This window comes from Phoxinus phoxinus (assembly GCF_949152265.1).
Source record: "Phoxinus phoxinus genome assembly, chromosome: 9".
NCBI lineage: Eukaryota > Metazoa > Chordata > Actinopteri > Cypriniformes > Leuciscidae > Phoxinus > Phoxinus phoxinus.
The window spans coordinates 14,005,485-14,027,308 of NC_136884.1; the positions used below are offsets into that span (position 1 = coordinate 14,005,485).

The window sequence follows — 21,824 nt, forward strand, 5'->3', positions numbered from 1 at the left end:
TCATCTGGTTGTGTCTTTGGATAAAAGTATGTTCCTGTCTCTTCTCACTTTTGCATCTGCTTATGTATAAAACTTTAACATTTTCTGAAGAAGACTTGACTCAAAGAGTCTTCTTTGCATGAAAAAAGTAATTGGATCTAATTGGATTTCAAATTATTCATTTAAATGCACAGATTAATTGAAGAATAACGACACACCACTAACACCACGCAACAGATTCTGCTGTGGTTTGCAACTGTTTAGATCGCAGACTAAAAAGAGACTGACAGTTTGTGTCTAAAATGTAATTACACGATATTAGCTTCTTGTTTATTGAACTGTGTTGATTGGTTACCAGGATGTTGCAATATACGGTTGCTAATGTGTTCTAAGTGGTTGTTAGCGTGTTTCTATACGTACGCTAGGGTGTTCTGGGTGGTTTATAGGTAGTTAAGAAACAAAGATTTGAAGCTTTGCACACACGCACATATATTTATTTATACAAATATAATATGTATAACAATTGCATATCACTTGGTATTTTTTTCACTGTATAATAAGATCAGCTTGTCCAGCCTCAAAAATGCAAGTCATTAATAAGAAAGTCTGTAAGTAAACATATAAAAGGGAAGAGAATCCATTAAAATGAATTGATTGACAATCAAGGAACAAATCAACTTGGCGTGATTTTGTCTATTAGGATGACACGTTTACATGTTACCCACAGTCTGAGATTACTCAAAAACCAACCAACAAAGGAACTAATTTAAGTGTCTACCAAAGTCCTACGTCAGGAAAACCATCAAACCAAATTACAATAACACAGATACAATTTTACCTTTGATTACTGGTGGTCATCAACTACTTGCTGATTTACAGTTTTGCTTCTATAAGACTTCAACTAACAGTACAACTACAGCGCTGCAATGGATTGACATTTTGCCAGCTTTTGACGGCTTGAGTTCAGGGAAAGAAGTTGTGAAATAAAAATGCAATAAAAAAAATTAGAAAACAAAAACAAAATGCAGTAGATTAACTCTTGCTTTTTATATTGATTGTCAAAAAAGGACAATGTTAAAATATTTCTAGTGAATGAGGTGGTTTGTTATGTAAAATTACTGAACACCACAAAACAATCTTTCAAACCTCTAAGATAATAAACTTGAAAATAGAACTTTAACATAACAAAATACTGTTATCATTTATAACCTCCATTTGTAGATATCATGTATCTGTGTTTGACATTCTGTTTGTCTTCAAAGTAAATAATTTCATAATATGAACTATGTCTGAACTTAAATAGAATATTTCTGAATTAGATTTTAATTTCGGGACTAGTTACATCACAACCATAAAACCGCATCAAAACTGTACAGCTGTTATGCATGCAGGACCTGTTAAAGGTCAAGTGTGTAATTTCCGCACCACTTGTGCCACAAAACAAAATTGCGAAAATAAGGACTACTTTCAAACAGGTTTCCAGAACACTCCCTTTATGCCATTGGTTTCCAAACATGAAGTCCAGCCCTAAAATCACGCTATTGGTTGGATGCACAAACAAATAGTGTACGCAATGTTCTAATATACCAATGAAGTGTTTACACTTTTTACTTATGGTTAAATTTGTATATTACCGTAACGTGGGATCAGAGAGAGTTGCCTATTTGCAAAAATTACACACTTTTCCTTTAAATATGCCCGCCATACAATATGCCAAATTTCTCTAATAATCTCTGTCAATGGCACTGTGATACAGTGATCTCATAAGAAAATTCTGTGCAAATTGTGTTTATGGTTTAGTCTGACTTATGTCACATGGTGCATAAGATACAGTTTTATATTAACTTTACCCTTGTAAGATGAATCTTCTACGCTTAAAGTTCACTTTTTACCCATACTTTGACAGTAGAATGCGACAAAACGTGTTATTGCTAAATCTACTTTCTTTACAAAATATTCCTTGCTACAATATGGTATAAAATACCTCAGTGTTATCCAATTACGGACTACTGACATAAAAAGCGCTTCATTTTCACAGAGACACCAGCACCAAAAGAACCCTTCGTTACTGTACAACGCTGTGGCAACAAAAACATAATGAAAATAAAAAACAAATTGTTGAACGCTTTATCACATTATCACAAAACTACAATAGGGACTTTTTAAGAGGGTCACAACTTGCGATTGGTTCCAGACAACTTAAATATGAACAAGTAAGAGTAAAACAATATACTCAGTGCTAGCCTTTCTCTATGACTTCATGCCACATTTTTCCAAGCACCAATTTGGAACACAGATCATGGAGTTTTCAACCTCTTTGAGTTGTAGGTAGTTGACTGAAAGAGGATAGTCTTCACTGGAGAACAGTAAGGGTCCTCTTCCGAGATCTCTCGGATCTCCTTACATCACGTCTGTAAGATTAAGTCTCATCCAGTGTCCTCTACTTTTTCTTCTTTTGGAACAGCCTGTGAAAAACCAAAAGGACAAAAGCTGAGAGACAAGTTTAAAGGGACTGTCAAAACCTTTCCTGATATTTCTGGCTATTTTCTTTATATAACAACACACAGGGATATGTAACTGGCCGGGCTTGAACCTTCAGTTCCATGTGTCCTCTATGACAAGTACCAGTGTTGTAGTCGAGACCATCTAATTTGAGTCCAAGTCCAGACTGAGACGAAGAGAGTTGAGTCTCAGTCAAGTCCAAGACCAAGAACAAATTCTCCAGAGTCTATGACAAGATCGTGAAAACTTGGTTTTGGACTTTGACTCAAGACATGAGACTGAGTATGGACTTAAGTACTACAACACTAACAATTATGTTAATAGCTAAACATAAATTGGGCTTTTCCAATTCTTTAGCTTTATACCAAAAAGTCTAGTGCGCTAGGCTGTCTAGACAGTGCTTTTGACTGTTCCAAAATGTATATTATTTATGAGATGCCTTGTTTTGGGGGAAAGGTGGCATCGCATGCTTTCTTTGCAGACAAGTCATTTCCAGAGTACATTATGAAAAGCCTTGAATTTCTTTTTTAATTTTCTGCTGATAAATTTAGATATTTATTTGTTGGCAGGTAGCATAAAGTTCACATACTGTTTGGCACATCTCATATTATTTTACCCATATGCTTTGTAGTTGTTTTCTTTTTCAGATATCAGCCCTCTTTGTTAAGCTAGGAAACATCCTGTTTTGGATGGTTTCTATTGGATATGAGCTTATTTTAGACTAGGTTCTCAACCCATGTAACTCCACGGTCCCCCATTGTTAAAGTCAGTATGCAGACCCCTGAAACCCCCCGATATGTCCTCTTGTACTGCTGAAATAACAAAAACACAAGTTTCTTTTAGACATTAGACTTTTTAAGCCAAAAGTATACTCCCTTGTCTACAATTCGCTTTCTGAAGAGTAAAAAACTGAATTTGCCAATACAAGCCTTTTAGTAAATTGACAATTTTGGAGTTTGTTGCGTAAAAAAAAATGTTAGAGAGTTCAGCAGTGCACGTAATGTTCCCAGATGTTTAATTCATATATTTCTGATGTTTTAGCATTTAATTGTTAAATTATTTATAACTGACAAATTCAAGATATGTTGTGCCTTGCTGCCTTCCCCAATCTACATTAGATCTTGAACTGATCTTATTTGTTTTTCAGATATGTGTGTGTGTGGTGGTTTAGTGTTGGCAGAGTGCTCTCTGGTCACTGTGGCTGTGACATGCCAGTCTTGATAGGGGATGATCTGGGGCTCAGCTCTCTCACCATGATCCTCTTGCCCAGACATAATGTCCCAAAAATACTCAGCAGCTCACAAGCACATATGATTTTATAGCCAAGGATTTAGCCACAAGCAAGAGATGCACAAGGAATTCCATTAGGCATCTGGTGATAAGTACAGAGGGCAGTGCCTCTGTGAGAAGTGTATCCACACGGACATGCTTTTGAGTCGGCACTGCTTATAGCTTCATTTTAGGCTTGGATGGTTTCTAAGGCGAGGTTACAATGCTGCCAACTATACTGCTGCTTAGAGCTAACTATGGTGTGAGGAGGCAATGAGGCGAGAGATGGGCCGAGTATCATTAATACAAGGAGATGTGCTTTGGTTTGTCTGGAAAAGACTGACTAATAGAATTCTCTCCTATTGTATCGCATTTGCAAAGATGAAAGCAGTCTCGGGATAATACGAGTGCTGTTATTTCAGAACAGTGATATTTGAAGTGATAAATGATGACATACTTTCTCTTTTTAATATAGAAGGGAGGGGCTGTTTCAGAAGTTAATATGTGATGTAGTTACTTGTAAATTATTTTGACAAAGACATATAAATTAGCACCAAATAGAAAAAAAATACTATTTTATAAGCCTGTGTACTTACTTACTTCCTGCCCATTATATATACCAATCACAATTTTGGAAACATTACTTTTTTTTTATCTTGTAGAAAGAAGTCTCATGCTCATCAAGCTTGTTGGCCAACCGTGCTGAAACGTGCTGGTAGAACGCGGTTGCTTTTTATTCCAACTGGAAAATTCACATGGAATCGAACCGTTAAGCAACGACAACGGTTTGGCCCGATGGTGGAAAGGCGGCTTTTGTTGGCTCAAGAATAGTTCAATAAAAAAATGTGGTCATCATTTACCCCCCGTCATGTTGTTCCAAACCTGATTCTTCTGTGGAACACAAAAGAAGATGTTTTGAGGAATGCTGTGGTCCAAACCACACTGGACCCCATTGACAGTATAATGTATGGGACTAAAAAGTACCAGTGAGACTTTTTTTAGGATATCTTCTTTTGTTTTCAGCAGAAGAAAGAAAGTAATACACTGGAATGATATGAGGGTGAGTAGCCTAAATGATGACACAATTTTAATTTTTGGGTGAACTATCCCTTTAACTTACAGCATTACTCAAACAAATGGTTCCATCAGTGAGATTTACAGACTTAAAAGGCCCCTTTAGGTGCAGTAATAAAAAACGATTGATTTCTCATCTAAATAGTTCTTAATTTTGCCTTGAAAGTCCCTTAAGTGTGATCCTTCAATGTCTGGACAACTGCATGATAAGCGAATCCTTTTTATTGAGCTCAATATGTGATGTCATCAGCACTCCTCGCCAGCTTCTTCAATTGATTCATTATCTCACATTATGACATAACAGCTGAGTTTCAGACACAATAGCTGTCTGTTTTCAGAACAACGTTCCACTGGTGACAGGCAGCATGCAGTACCAGATCTGCCACAGGCCTCGAGGGTTGGTGGGGCAGCTACCTCTCTGTGTGCTACCCTGTTGAGGTCCTGTTACCCTTAAAGCAATGAAAAGCCTCACCTACGACATGTGGTTCTGCTGGGCGGCCAGGTTTTGCTGCTGCTGTTGCTGCATGAGCAGCTGCTGCTGCTGGCGTCTGCGGGCGGTACGGAGCTTCTCGAACCTCGCCTCCATCTCCTCCAGGACTTTAGGGGTGTAACGCACCACCAGTTTGACACTGTCCTTGGCTGCTTTCAGTAACTCCACAGCCTTCTCGTGGTGTTCACCCTCGACGCTCTGAGGAAAATAATTCAGTAGTCAGTTTTTGAGAGCAAACTGCTGTTCATTTCATTTAAATCAAAGGAACGAATTGCAAACGCTTCGTCTCTCTTTTCACGTCCAATGGTTTGTTGATGGCTCCTGGAACTTTATTATATCCAAACTCATAGTTTTTTGTCAGATCAAAACTGCACTAGAAAATGCTCCACGGTGATGAACATTTAATTACATTTTGGCACAAAAGAGCCATTCATTTCCTATTAGCTCAGGAACCGTAACATGTTTGATTTAATGAGAAATTGCTTCTCAAATGCTGTCCCAAAATGCCTTCCTTTACAGTCTTTGACGCAAATGAAATCAATTGGATCCTCTGTCATTTTCGAGTGAGTTAGCAGTGGACATTAGTTTCTATAAACTCAAATTATTCCTTCATGTACGGTAATAAAATTGTAACAATCTGGAATGTCGGCAGAGAAGAGCAAAGAAACTGGCTTCAAAAGGCTTCCCTGCAGCAGACAGCTTTTTTACTGAAAGATTCATTCGGATTTATTCAAAGATTCATTCTCATCTGGCCTTCAGTGACAGTCTGACACATCTTCAAATTTACAGTGATTTATGAAAAGATGAAGTATTTTGAAGTCTGTCCTTTTCAGTTTTACATACAGTCCTGCTGTAAGCTTTCTGTCTTATTTGTCCACATTTAGCATTTTAAAATGTCAAGCTTAGCCTTAGTAGAATGAAAGATTAGAACATTTTAAATATTAGCAATGCACTGCACTGATCAATTCTGTGATGTTTCGTGGTGTTAGCTGATTTGATTTGACTTTCCATCTTATTTTATACAAGAATAGAAATTATAATATAGTGATATAGATATATTACCGGTAATAAAAAGTGTTTTTTTTTCTTTAATGAATTAGTTAATACCCTCATGTCTTTTGCTCTTTATTTCCATTGTGTTAGGTTACATCCAATGATGCATACTCTGACAATTTTCTTGCCATTGTGTGAATAACCAAAACATAATTAGTAAAGTGCCTCAGTTTTTAAAGTCTTGTATAGGCTATCTTTAAAAAAATAGAAATAGATATGTCCTTAAATAACACACATGCATAATAATTTTATAGAGTTACAGAGTAATTTTTTTTATGTTTAACAGGAACATCCCTGGCAACTCACCACTCCATTGACAGACAAGAGTTGGTCTCCTCTCTTAAGACCACCATGCCTCTCAGCCACGCCCCCAGGGATGATGCGTGAGATGTAGATCGGTGAGTTCTGCTCTTTTCCACCCATCACATTGAAGCCAAGCCCCTCGTCCGTCTTGGGCAGCTCCACCACCCTCGGGTGGGAATGACCCTCACTGGCTGCGAATGCCGCCACTGTTGCCTGGTGGGAACAAAAGAGTTCAAAGTGTCAGTGGATGTGAAATGTGACTGAGAAATATAGACAGACCAATATATCACCAAGCCTGATTTACCAAGCCTGAAGATAATATGGCCATTTTGAGATTGTCAGATTCGTCAAATTAGATATTTAAAACTTGACTGTAGCTATGTTTCCATCAATGTATTTTTATGTGCATTTTGGGATATTGCATAAACAAATTGATGTAAATGCCACCATGCAAATAAATTCTAAAAATGCACATAAAATATTTAGTCAAAATTTGCAGAATAAATTCCTCAATGCACATCAAAAAAGTCATGTGACTTTGCGTGATGAGATGGCATAACTGGACTTATCAGAGGTCCGATCTCGTTGCACAGCTTCTGAAAGGCAAAGTCTGTTGTCAAAGTGGTTTAGTATAATTCCCTTCCAGAACTGTCTTACACGACTGCATTCCCAAACAAGTATCCGCCTCAAAAAGCAAGAAATCATGATTGTGTATATTGCGTTTCGTCTGCGCGCAGTTAGGCAAAAAGTAATTTATTATACTAAAATTATATATGGGGCTTCTTCTACTTTTCTTAGTGATATTTAGTGGCAGTTTATCAGGAAGCTAAATTTTGTTCTCTTCGACACATTGGTTGGAAACGGTGCTCCATTCGCAAATGTTTTATGCAATATTACAAATGGATGGAAACATAGGTATTGATGCACATTTCAGCATGGATTGTTTTGTGATCAGTTGTACATTATACTGTATCTTATGTAGTCTAAACATTATATTGGCCAAAATATGCTATCCTGCTCTTCAGAAATGAGCATTTTGCTAAGAATAAGGAACCTAATTTGCATTCAAGACAGCAATTCTAGTGTGTTATATGGCTCTTATACAAGATCTGTATAGCTGACTAGCATAAGACCCCTTTTAAAACACTTTAAGGTGGATTAATATTCAATGACCAGTAACCTCTAAACCCAATATTCTCACCAAGCTTCTAATACTACATTCTTAAAAGTCAAATTAAACATCTCCACATTGGCTTTACAAAGACCTTTAGATTGACTCTCTCAGACTGTGGTCGAGTCCAAGTCTAGCCTTTGTGGAAGCTTGATATATCAGCAAAGGGAAAGTGTCCGGATGTCTACACACTTCTGGTCATGTAGTGCATCTCTGAAAGTTTTTTCACAGCCTGTAAGAATATCTCAACATGTTCTATTTGTGCTGTGAATTCAGCAGTAAGTTAAACTGCATCCTATAACCTGCACAGCTGCCTGCATTGTCATCTGAATTCCTGAGAATTCAGAGCTTGTTAGCCAGGCGCAACCACCAGGAGACTGAGAATGTGAAGGAAGACAAAAGTACTTCCCGCTGAGCCACACTGTAGCTACAGGTGCAGCACTGTGGGGCCTTGCTCATTATTAAGGCATTCATACACAGGGAACAGTGAGAAAAAACACCAAGGATTTTCAGAGACTATTCAAGGCGCCAGATTCCCAAATGGCAAACCAAGCCGTTTTCTGATCTCTGAAACTGATAGAACAGCACCTTCCCTGTCTCGTGTGTTTCGTGTCAGGCTAAAAAAAAAATGCTGTTTGAAAGTGCTCTGCATGCAAGACACCCTTTTCCCAGTTCCTCGACCTTCACAGCTACATCCTCTCTGAGGGAAAAAGACACAAGTCGATATATAACATACATCTTTAAAGCCTAGACTCTTTCATTTGCTTTGTCGGAATGTAAATCATCAGGTTGCCGTTTTAAAGCAGGGCTATGCAGTTTTGGGAATTTCTTCGCTGTATTCTCGCTTTTTGCTTGCAGGTTTCTCTATAGAGCTCCCCCTACAGCTTCGGAATAGATATTTGACAACACTGTCGAAAAACTTGTTGTCGACTCTCAGATACCAGAGGCTAGTAGATCAACGACATCAAAGCAGACGGAACATTCTTTAAAACGTCTTCTTCATTCGGGTTCGATCAGCGTGAGGGAGCGCAATAAAGACATAATTTTAGCAGAATTCTTTTGCATCTCGAGACCTGATATCACGTGATACTTCCTGACGCTGCGACCGCCGGCCCAAAGTTGCAAGGGTGGTTTTTCCACTCACAGGCGATAGGGGGGTGCGAGATGACCAGCATTCAACCCGAAAAAAGTAATATAGCCATTCCAATGACTCTAAAAAAAACCTGCATAGTTCACCTTTAAAAGAAGATTATTTTTTACACACTCAAATTTGCCTGGTTTTATCTATTTATTTATTTAAGTTTTGAAGAATCTTCATGCAACACTATCAACAGTTCATAGTTACAACAGCTGCCAATACCCAAAAAGGACAAAAAAAAAAAAACACCCTAAAAGATTAAAATTTAGGTTGTTATTCCCTGAAAATCTTTCTCTCAGCTTAAGCTCCAAAATATCTTAAAATAAAGAGCTCTTAAAAATTAGCATGCTGAGGCGTTAGACGTGACTATATTTCTAAACGATGTTTGAGGTACAATTCTTATCACCCGACATCTGTGATTTCATGTACCGATTTGGACGGAACTAACATCTCTGTGTTTATTACAGAGCTGGGAGTGTGTGTTTTCTAGATGTGAGCAGTGCTTTAAGTGGGCCGGTACGCGCCGGTACTCAGTACCGCCACTTCCAAATATAGCTCTTGAGCGTACCGCCACCTCTCCGTGCGCCCAGAACGTGCTTTTAGCGTACCGGTACTCTCATTTGCACATCTGTTTTAATCCTTTGGCTGCGCTGCTACTTTTCAGAGCGCCCTTCACAATGCACGCTTCCTAATTCGTCCCACCGAGAGCAGAGACTACAATACCCATACACCCTTGAGTTTTACAAGTGAAAAGCGCATGCGTCGCTTTTGCCGTTGTCATGTCAACAACTCAACGTGGTCCGGAGAGGGTGTGTGAAACGCGCAACCATATATATCGTAATATAAACATATGATAGCTGCAGTGATCGGTTAAAATACAATGAACACTTAATATGCTCTCCTGGCTTCAGACTAGTAGTAAAAGAACAAGGTCAGAATCAGAGGACTCGCTGGCTGACACCCCACCAAGCCAGAATGATATCGCTGCATATTTTTCAGGGGTAAAGAAATGAACCATCTTCAAGACTCATGTTTATGTCCTACTGTTCTATGGTTACTATGTTATATAATTTATTTTATGTATATTTTGTTACATTTTTTTTCAATAACCTTTTGCACTTTTATTTATGTTCAGTAGCTCTTTCTAGCTCAAGCAAATCCACAAACTAAAAAAAGGATATATTATTTTGTATAAGGTCGTCTGTTGACTTCTTTATAAAAAAAAACATTCAATATAATTGTTGTTACCCTTAGGGGAGGAGGGGAGTCAGAAAAAAAAAAAAAAAAAAAGAGTACCGCCACCTCTTTTGGGCCACTTAAAGCACTGGATGTGAGCATTACAGAAAGTTATCTGTGCTTGCGTGCATCACAGATATGTGACAGATATGTGTTTTAATTACTTATTGATACAACTTTGATTTATTATTAAAACCCTATTTAAATAAACTTCACATGAGTTTATAGTAGTGGCTGTTTATAATAAACCCACATATTGAAATGAAATGAAAGTATGCGAAAGATTGGTGTGCAAACGGTAGGTCAGGTAAGTCAAAAACTTATGAATAATAGTATAATAGAATATCAGCAATCACAGAAATTCACATCCGGACAGGATTAGATTTTTTAGAGGACCGTTGATTTTGCCGAAAAACAGTAGGTAATTTTCCCTGGAATTTGGAGGTTGTGTGAGAAAAGCACAGACAAAAGTTGATTCAGATGGGATTAAAAACACAAAGTACGCCTATGAAACACAAAGTTCTCTAACATCCTCCATGTCCGAATCGGGCTAGTGACATAAAAGCCGCTTTCCCAGGCCAAACCCATTCTCTTAGCTTAACCATTCCATTCTGTGCCGATCGGCTCCAGCCGGTACATTTATGGGGCTGATAAAGGAGCTCTTTGGAATGTAGAATGTGTCAGTCGTTGCCTCTGGAACGCAAGAGTTTACTGACAATATTACAGTAGATCTAAAAAGCGACCGCGTTATGGAGGACGATCGGAAAATTATGTACATTTTATTATTAATGTGTGTTTATGTCTGTGATGGAGAGTCTGAGACATTCGGATCCATTTGCAGTAATTTTATTGAAAGACACAATGTAGCAAAGAGACAAGGCAGACTAGGAACAGGCAAGGGAGATCCAGGAATCAGAGTGGTTACCAGGCGCGGGTCAGGGCAGGCAGAGAACGTTCGTGAAGGATCCTTGGAAATACAGGCTGGGGTCGGAGAACCAGGAATACTTGGGAAGATACAGAGATCGCTTGGAAATGAACGGCGTGGCAGAAACAAGACTTCGCAATGAAGGTGAGTTGGGAGCGTGCATATAAAGGGAGCTGAGAGAGTCAGAGTGAGAACAGGTGCGCTGATAATGGGATGGGACAGGGCTGGTAGATAATGAGTGTGAGGAGGTGGAAGATGGGAAGTGCAGTCCTAGTATTCAGGGGAAAGTGATCTGATGCCGCCAGAGGGAGGCGATAGAGGTCGCTCCGTGACAATGTCCCTCAAATAGTGCGAATAGCCAAATAAATATTTGTTTATATATAAAAAAAATATTTTGGAACTACAATATTCACCTCTATTTATTTGCATTGTATGGAAAAGAGCAGCATGAACATTTTTCAGAATTTCTCTTTTTGTGTTCCACAGAAAAATAACAGCATACAGGTCTGGAATGGGGTCAGTAAAACAAATTACAGAATTGTAATGGGTGAGTTAATGCCAACTGAAATAATTATAGGACTTCAGATAACTCGGTAGTATTTACAAATATTCTGAGCAATGGCCCACTCAAGCCCATTGTAAGCCTTACAAATTACATCTTAAATATCTTAATATTCTTAAATAATTACACACACTTGACAAAGAATCTCCATTGGTAATGAATATTGGCTTTTAACATTTACATCAGCAATGCACTCGGAATGCACTTGGCGTATGGATGAAAAAAAAAAATGCATCCCGGAGTAGCCGACTGGAGCTCATTGACAATTGCTGCAGGGGATCCCAAAGGATAACTGGGGCTTTTAGAGCTGTTCTTTATCCTATTTATGTGCCATCGATTGAAATCTGCCCCAACGGCATGCAGACACAAGCTGCTCACACATGCTAATTGCCCTTTCGCTAGTGATTTGAGTCCAATATGCTTTTTCGAAACCTGTAGTAACTTTTCAAAGTGACCAAGTGAGGTGCTTTGAGGCACTCTAAGACTTTTGTAATTTACATCCTGCTTTAGAACTTTAATTGATATGCTAATTCTGCTCATCTTGCGAGAACTGCTCGCTGAGCATACTAATTACAGTAAGTGCTGCTGTTTTCTGTAGTGTAGTGTCATTGCTATAGTATAGCTCCATATTATTACAACACACCACTCAAATGAGTCACTCTATCGGTTAAAGTTATTGCTTTGTTTTCATCATGTTGAAATCGAAAGCCTAAATGTCACTGACAATAACTACAACAGTGTCTAAATGTTCGCAAGTGCCATTAAAAATGAATTATGACTCTAAATCAATGACAAGGACATTAATTCATAGAAATTCTGAAAGTGTTTGCTGTGCATGAATTGCCAACCAATAAACAGATTTATAGGCACAGGAAAGTCATTTTAGATCATAAAATTATAATACAAAATATAGGTGACCTCTGAAATGTGTCGATCAGGATATGGACCTAATTAAATAATAAGGTCATCATTTTTATTTATTTTTTTCCTCTGGGGCTCACTTATAATGTTAGTCAAGGTTGTTTTCCACTTACTGTAAAAAAAACAAAAAGTCACGATTGAGTGATTCCCAGCGTGATGTTCAAAAAGTGAGTAGATGATATCCTTAAGTGGGCTGGAACAAAGTATGACTGTAAAGCATCTGCCATTTTCTTAATGAAATTGTTCAATTAAGCAGTAACATCATCACTTTAACTTTTTAAAAATAATCTTTAGTCACTCACTCTACAAATGTTATGCAGAGCCTCATGTGCAGCCAGAAACAACACACCGTTGTATTATTATTATTATGCTGCCCTTAAAAGCACCCGGAAAACTTGTACCTTGTACCTTTTATTACGACATGTCATGCTTTTAAGACTTAAACATAATGTTGAAGAAGCCTAAACAGAACAAAATAATTATATTGTCAAAAATAAACACAAATACATACATCTGAATTCAAAATGATGAAAATTATTCATTTCTATTACATGCATGTATGTATTTCTACAAGATATCAAAAGTAAATGTTTGTGAAATTCAAGTGATTAACTTTACAACATGTAAAATTAAAATAACTTTCCAAATCACATACAGCTTTCCACTCACTGATATCTGTATTATAGATAGATTACCGGTATCTATATTATAGACCAGTATTTCCTCAATGTTTCAAATTGACACTCCCCTTCCAACATCAAAACTCCGCAATCTCATCTTGAATTCCGAGCTTCCCAATTTTAAATACGACTTTTTCGGCCATTCATGTGCTCGGAACTTGTAATTACGATATTTACAACCCCACTTGAAGGGCACATTACTCTTAGTTATATACCTGGAATATATACCTGGAATAAAAGCGTCGTCTCCTGGCATTATGAATAGTATCTACCCTACTTCCTCCATATTAATTAACCGTGACTTGGTGGCATCCTTAATGAGTAAATGTAGGCGGTCATGTTCAACAATAGTCTTTTTGGACATGGGAGGAAGTTTTTATTTCTTCAACTGTCAGTTTCATAGTCCATCAAAGTCTTTCATTTGAATCATGTAAAAGTAAAGATCAAGTAAAATTCAATTTATCATAATATGACCCCTTTAATATGTATTAATTATTGTGTCTCTGTAGACGTTTTAAGATTTCAGATATTGAAATACAAAGAATGCCCTCAATAACTAAGTCTTCTGTTTTTACACAGATTTGCATAATTAATAGACTATTACTCTAAACGCAAGCCTATTTGGGATCAAAAAACAATTACAACAACACCCATAAGAGCAGCCTATTGAGCTATTCAAAATAGGTATGGCAGGGTACTGCTCATCATCCTTTGTAGCATCCAAGCGTGCTTTGTGTTTTCTGTCTCACTTGCCATTCATCGCTTGGCTCTTTGTGTCTAGTGTAACTGTGCACAAGTCTGCTGGTCTGTGTATCCATGCAGAGAGAGATGGTGGGCGAAATTCTCTGGACGGCAGGGTGGCCTTTAACTGGAAGGGCTCTAGCATTTGGCCGATTGGTGTATATCCCTGTATGCAAAAGTAGGGATGTGCATAAGTACATATTTTCATAATCATCCAGTTGGTGAGTTGCCTGAATGACTAGTCGACTATTCAGTTTTAAAGAGCCCTCTATAATTTGGCTATAGTTTCAGGTTCGACCAATCAGGGTCAGGATTCTTTTATTCAAACATAGCAGGATTGGTACAGAACAGAAGTCTTAAGACCTATTTAAAGGTAAGTTTCTTGTCAATAGTCAATCTGGCACTCCACAGAGTGAAACCCAGTTTTGTGGTGTGGCTGAAATTCTCCCGCTAAAGATTCAGCAAGGCACTTCTGATCATCCAGTACTCAGCAAATACCCCCCCGCTTTTTTATGGTTCCTCTCTTTTTCACAAGATAGCACTCTTTACACAGTATGAATTTGAATGAATGCAGTTTCAGTGACAGTGTCTGAAGAGCAACTGGCAAGTGTTTGCATGCAGGTCTGGATAATTGCTGATTGTTTATCAAATCTCGACAGTTTGCGGAGAAACATTTGAAAATGTTCTTAGTTAATGGATTTCTTCTGGATGTCAGAAAAGGGCTGTTTAGTTTAGCAGATGTAATTATGCTGTATGCGTAATACAGAAACACAGGGTTGGTGGTGTGGAAATAAATAAACTCAGACGTACCTTAGCTGTGGCACGTGCTTGATACTCCGGACATCCATTCACTGTTATCGTTTCATGCATATACTGATAGACCTATTCAAATAAACAGGGGAAAAGAGACTTTTTAGTTTCAGTTGCTCTACAGTTATCAAAATGACATAAAACATGGTTAAATAGCAATAAGGCATTCTGCAATACAATGTTACTTCTTATCATATTACTTCTTTGGATGCAGCCTACTGTCATGGCGAGTTAAAGTTAGTTAAACTGTCCATCTGTTTAGATATCTACCTGAATGATAACATCTGGTTTGTGGTCACATTAGCTAATCTTTTGCGAAATTCTGTGGGCAAAGTAGGTCCGATGTCAATAGTATTGTGCATGAAGCAGAGATAGGTAACTTCCAAACCAAGCAGCTTTAATGGGAAAATGTGGTGAATTTGCATGTGATACAAACTTAAATCCAATGTGAAATCCGCACGGGTAAATTCTTCAAAGTGTCCTTAAAGCAAAATTCCCAATCGCATGGATTCCTATTGAGATGACTGCATTTCGCAGTATAAAGGACCGTATATAAGAAAATATAAATTTTCTTGTGTTTATGTACAGTACTTGCGCTAATTTGTTTCTGAAATGTGAATGAAAAATTCAAGAAGGAGCACCTGTGGCTGCACTGTGGTGTTTAAATTCTACGCCAGCAATGAGAACTCAGTCTACATGACCAAAATTAGTTTGACATTTTGTCATGAATAATTCCTAGATTTACTTTCAGTTTCTGCAAACCTTTATCATGCTTTTATGTTTGGTTTAAAGAGCAAAGGGAGCTTAATCCAGTCCCATGGACTCTAATGTCTCATTTCTAAAGTGCACACAATGCACACATCACCGATTCTATATTTTCACAAACAGGTGCATGTACAAAGCCCTTATCTGCTTTCACACCACTCAGGGATGAGACTATTAGCTTGAGGTCCTTTGAGGATTTGAAGAACCTATGTTTATCTCATTAACCAGCGCTTCTGAAACGCAGCTGGTGCAACAGGAAGCTCCGTCTCCCTCTCTTTCTGTCTCTCCTAAATAACAAGTTTCTCTTTAATCTGTCCTCCAGCACATTGGGCAGAATCTTTAGCTGTTTTACTAACCTCCTACTGAGAGATTAGTGTGATAAAATACATTTACAGTAAAACGTCTCTTTCTATGCCTGTTACTCTGTGACTTTAAACCACTCACTCTAAACCTTCTCAACAGGCAGGAACTATTGGATGGCCTTTAGAAACGGCTTGAAAAGAAATGAAAGAGGTTGCTAAGTGTCTACAATTACAAAATAGAGTATGTTACTAAGGATAGGTGACATCCTACATGTGAAATATGCTCAACTCAGAAAGCTGCGCTGTTATATATTTCGGCACAGCATATTCTAAAGCATATTGTACACCTTATATATTTGCCACAGTTGTTATTTTATGTGTCTCACTTGCTGTCTTTTTAAAAATACAGCATGTTTGGGAAGCCTCTTGAGATTCTGCTCCAAGTGCAATAAAGTCTTGCCCTGTTAAAGTAATAGTTCGCTCCATCAAAACAAATTCGGACACCATTAACTCAACCTCATGTCATTCTGAACGTGAGTGATTTTCTTTATCATGGAACAACCAACTATGACATATTATATAATAATGTAATACAAAAATATATATAATTTAACTATCTATAGTTACTGACTAAACTTCAATAGATCTGTGAGGGATCAATGCAACCAGATGGAACAAATCAATAGATTAAAGACCCAAGTAAATATTTCAGGAGCTAGGCTATACGTGCGTGCATGTGTGTTCCCACGGGTGGAGGATTGTTTGTTTTTTAATTGCATGTTGAAAATACATGAATTTAAAGGTCAAGCTATTTCAGTGTGCAATTCATATGCTATATACAAAAACAGATAGTGGTACATCTGCAAATCAAATTTATTTTTGGTTTTGAACTAACTAATAAGCAATTAAATTAAAGCTATAAAACAGCCAACTCTTTAAAAACATATTATTATTTTTTTGATTCTGTCAAAGTGTCTCTTTGATGCTGCAATCTTGCTGATTGTTGCTTGTCAACATCTATTTGAGATTGAGAAAACACAGCTTGGGAACTATTTTATTTCAAACTTTATTGGAAGGCAATTTATTTGTGTTTGGTAATGTGATTTATAAGTCAGTCAGCAAGGGTAATCGGGCTCTATTTGACCATTGTTCTCAAGTCCCACTTTGGTGAAAATGCCCTGCATTCAGTAATAACAATTAAATAATATAATAAAATGTTAATTTTTACCACATTATGGTAATGAGGATTTGTTGGAAAAAGTACTTAATTGTCAATAAAATAATGTTACAATGAACGTGATGGTCCTAAAACAGGTGTACATTTCTTTACACACAATATAATTTCTTATTTATTTTGGTTTTGAGGTGAAATGTGAGCTGCACATTCTTGTAAGATCTAGGGCCCTATCTTGCACCCAGCGCAATTGACTTTGTACACCGACGCATGTATCATTCCTATTTTGCACCCGCGCACAGCGGACTTTTCCCTCCACAGACCCACGTCGGTAAATTAGGGAATGAACTTGCGCTCGCGGGGGCAGTTCAGCGAAAAGAGGAGGCATGTTCTGGCGCAAAAGTTCCCTGGTGCTATTTTGCAGTTTTAGAAAGCAATTCCGCCACTGACCAGGAAAAACCCAGTCTAAAGACAGTGGCGCGTTGCGCATTAGTGATATGCTATTTTAAGGGCGCATGCTTGGCCATTATGTAGCGTGTGAACAACGCGCATACACTTTGATTCTCTAATCTTAACAGACACAGCAGTTTTCATTTTTGCAAATCATACATTATTACAAAGGAAAAATATTTACACACGAGGGAAATCATTGTTGTGTCCATGAAGATGTGAAAAAAATAGGCATAAATCTACCTTACACATTTACCCAAATTATTATACGCCTGTTTAACCGAAGCTAATTTGGGTGGGTTTCTCCCATCCCCATACAATGTTACTTCTCTCTGTCTTTTACGGCCCTGACGAGAACGTCGGTCTCCTCGGCTGTGAACCGCTCCTGGCGTGCGCTTGGCAAATCTGCCGTTATAATAGCAATCCGCCATGGAACAAGCGCGCCAAACGTTACGCCCAAACCACACCTATGAATAATGAAGCTACTTCAGACTAACCCATTTTAGATTTGCATCGAGCGCAAGAGTCATTTATCCCGCCGGTATAATAGCAACAGCGCCAGGGATCCGCCCACAAAGGTACTTGCGTTGCGCGTTTGATACTTGCGTTTCAGATCGTTAAAATAGGGCCCTTAATGTCATTCTTCCAGTTTTCCTATGTCTACCTACAATCATGTCCTTGCTTCTCTGTCTTCCTGTCTCCCATGTCTCGAGGGATCACTCTGTTTCCTCTCAGCTCACTCGGTGTTCGTTGGCTTTTATCTTTTTTACCTCCAGTGAGATTGACACACACAGAGGTGTATCACTCTGCTTTTTCACTACTCTGCCCGATGGAAAAACCCACCCACAGGCCGCAGTGAGGTACTTTGTGTAACCATGGTGCCCTGTCTATAAAGAGAAATATGATTTCAGTTGTTCTCATTTGAAACCTTGCTCTCCCTCCTCTCTCTTCAATCTTCTCCCACTGCTCAGAGTCAGTCAGGCAATTCAGTGAAGCCCGATTCACAGCAATGCTTCTCATTTGCAAATCCATCCCACCAAGCACAAAGAGGCTATTCCACATAAACACACACAATTAATAAAGAGAGAGACTGACATCTCTGACCCTGTAGCAGCGGTGTAGGCATTGATGGACTAAGCTCTCAGTTGATAATGGTCCTGTTGTCATATTCCTCTGAGAGTTGCATTTGAAATCATACACGTTTGCTGTGGTGATGCTCTGACAGACTGGACTGTGAGAAATTATTTTCACAACATAAAAGCATTGCATCATTTCTGAAAGAGATCATTGTAGGCCAGTCCATTTGTTTTTCTGACATTCAAAAAGTATGCATTAGTTCATATACCACTAGAGATGAGGACAAAATCTAAAATTAGACTTATTTTGTAAATGCTTTACTTAAGAAAAAATTGTTTTTACTTGAAAATCAGCATGCTGTAGTTCCTGTCCATGTAAAGCCAAACCTCTACTTAATGTGCTGAATTTCTTCTTTCTTTTTTTTTTGAGGAGACATGAGAGATTAAGAATAAGTGATTATGAGTGGGTATGTTCTGGCCACTGTTGTCCTCGTTTTGGCAGTCATTTCACATGGCTAAGTGAGCTTGATGACTCATCTGAATAGGCCAGAGTGAGACCTCTTGTCATGAAGCACCATAGTTTCTGATAGTCTTGATCTTGAAGTTTGTGGCATGGTATCCAATTGTTTTCTTCTTTTTATATATATTTTTGGTTGAGGACATTTCCACCGCACATTTTGTCATATTGACATTGTCCCTGCAATGCAGAGCTTTGCTGTTGGCACTGTAAATTGTGTCGCCGCTGTGTCCTTTCACACCCTCGTTATGGGAATGTAAGAGACATATTGCACCATACGATACCTTGCACAATTGCCGGGCCATGAAATGAGCTCATAGGGCATCCATGCACAGCTCGGTGAAACTTGGCCTGATGGATCCTGGGAGTGTGAATTGATGTCCTACCAAAAGTATTATTACATTAATGGACGGTTCTTTTTGATTGATGAGAAAACTTGCTACAAAATGATACTGTACTTAACAATTCATCTGTTTTGTCATCTGGTGTGTAGCAACCTATAAGCTGAATCTCATATTCAATCTGAAGCATGTCTCTACAGATGTTCCAAGCCCGGTTTTGGCACATTTCCTCATGGATAGTTATAGCCACATTAATCTCATCCACAGACTGTATACCAGCAAACCGTTTATGGACCATCTGATGCATATTACCCACAAAAATGGCAAGAGCGTTCTCAAAATCACAATCTCCAATCTGGTTTCACATTTTTTTCTTCTTCACGGTCCAGTGTTTTTCATAAGGTATCAGACTTCGCACCTCTGAGGCAGAAAGGGAACACCAAGGTGGAGACAATAGTGGGTAGAGCCAGGGCGAAGACGGGAGTAGCCAGAGGATGACCCCGAGCCAAGCCAGGACGAAGGCCCGCGGTAGAACCGATGAAGGAGCCAAGATGGAACCAGGAGCCCGACTGTGTGATTTGGAGACGTGCAAAGTTGAGACCCAGGAGAAGCAGAGACGGAGACCTAGGGTGACAGTAAAGGGCTGGAGGACCAAGATGGAGACATGGGCTTGGCAACTGAGGACAATGGTGGAACCAGAGGGAAGGAGGAGCCCAGCGGGATGAAGGGGCGGAGTTGGTGCAACTGAGGACAGTGGTGGAACCAGAGGGAAGGAGGAGCCCAGCGGGATGAAGGGGCGGAGTTGGTGCAACTGAGGACAATGGTGAAACCTGAGGGAAGGAGGAGCCCAGCGGGATGAAGGGGTGGAGTTGGTGCAACTGAGGACAATGGTGAAACCTGAGGGAAGGAGGAGCCCAGCGGGATGAAGGGGTGGAGAGTCGAGGCACAGCTGAAGACTCTGAAGTCCGAGGCACAGCCAGAGCGACGATTGACCAAGGTGGACCCAGAGGGATGAGGGAGCCCGAGAGGCGGTGCCTGAGGGATGGGAGTCCAAGGTGGAGTCTAGGGCTCGGAGGCTTGAGGTGGAGCTGAGGGATCCACAGACCAAGGCAGAGCTGATGACTGGGAAGCCGAATGCGGATCCGAGGAGCAGGGCGAACCACCGGAGGAGCTAAGGGGCTGAAGGAAGACTGCAGAGGCAAGGCTGAGGAAATAAATGGTTTAGGCAGAGAAGAGAGATAGGCTGGGACCATCTTTGACAAAGGAGACTTGGAGCTGAGCAGAGCAGAGCCAATGGCAATGAAGAAGACTTGGAGGTGGGCAGAGCCAATGATGATGAAAGCAACTTGGAGCTGTTATGTTTCAGTAGCAACAAAGATGACTTGGGACTGGGCAGAACCAGCAGAGATGAAGACAGCTTGGGCCTGGCTGAGACATCAGAGACGAAGACGACTAGACAAGACCAGCGAAGACTGTTGAACTTGAAACATTATATCAATTAATGCTGACGAACTCCACTAATAAGCCCTCCGTGGTGGACGCTGTTGCTGGCACACACACTGTTCAGACTCCTTAGTGGGCTCTGGCTCTAGGACGAACGTAACTCTGGCTGGATCTTTGTGGTGGGCCTCTGAGTCTGCGGTGGGCTCTGGCGTAAAGTCTGTGTGGGGCTTGGCTGAAGGCTGGCTGGGTTCTGGGTCCAGAGTAGCTAGCGATGTTGGGCTGGCATGAGGCAGACGATGAAGGGGAATTTACACCTAACCAGTACCCACTTCACATATTCTCATTGGGATTGTGGGTGACACACACAAGATCTACGAAGTCCCTCGTGTGAACCTTCAGGGAGCGACTCCCCCATAGGTAAATTCATAATTAACCTTTATTTTCTAGGGTCTAAATCCTTTCTTGGGTTTGGTGTTCTGTCAATGGGCAGTGTAGTTTATAATCCAAAACAGAGATGCGTGACACAGAATGGCAGATAAAGAGAATTTAATATACACTAGGAACAATAAACAACTTTACACATGTTGATGATGCCGAACCATGAACTGAGGGAACTAAGGGATTGTAGGATTGTAATCAACAGAACAGGATTATAAGAGGATTGTAATCAACATAACAGGGAACAGGTGCAAAACTAATTAGAAACCATGGTAAGAAACGAGAACTCAGGCAGAGACAATGATAATGGAACTAAACAGAACACGATAATGAAACTAAACAAGAAATGAAGGTGACAATACAAGAGTAAGGATTAGGGAATACCACACCACAGCTATAATGATCATGACACAGAGGAACGATATTGTTGGAATAAGATTTTTTTTTTTTTGATAATGAAAAAT

The 21,824-nt window shown here is 39.3% G+C and overlaps 2 protein-coding genes across 3 annotated transcripts in view; one reads left to right on the top strand and one right to left on the bottom strand.

Moving 5' to 3' along the window:
* Positions 1-446: 446 nt before the first annotated feature.
* The window catches only part of lin7a (lin-7 homolog A (C. elegans)), a 41,654-nt gene continuing 20,276 nt past the window's right edge, over positions 447-21,824 (bottom strand). The window contains exons 3-6 of one of the 2 annotated variants that reach the window (XM_079624013.1): positions 14,855-14,926; positions 6,674-6,883; positions 5,297-5,512; positions 447-2,444 (exon numbers count right to left, since the gene is read on the bottom strand). In XM_079624013.1, coding sequence (XP_079480139.1) covers positions 5,297-5,512; positions 6,674-6,883; positions 14,855-14,926 — 498 coding nt within the window. In that variant the 3' untranslated portion in view covers positions 447-2,444. The remainder of the gene's footprint in view (positions 2,445-5,296; positions 5,513-6,673; positions 6,884-14,854; positions 14,927-21,824) is intronic. The other variant, XM_079624012.1, reaches the window with a different exon arrangement.
* Positions 6,654-21,824, top strand: part of acss3 (acyl-CoA synthetase short chain family member 3) — a 73,297-nt gene continuing 58,126 nt past the window's right edge. The window contains exons 1-2 of the mRNA XM_079624008.1: positions 6,654-6,765; positions 11,627-11,656. Of these exons, the coding sequence (XP_079480134.1) occupies positions 11,652-11,656 (5 nt within the window). The 5' untranslated portion in view covers positions 6,654-6,765; positions 11,627-11,651. The remainder of the gene's footprint in view (positions 6,766-11,626; positions 11,657-21,824) is intronic.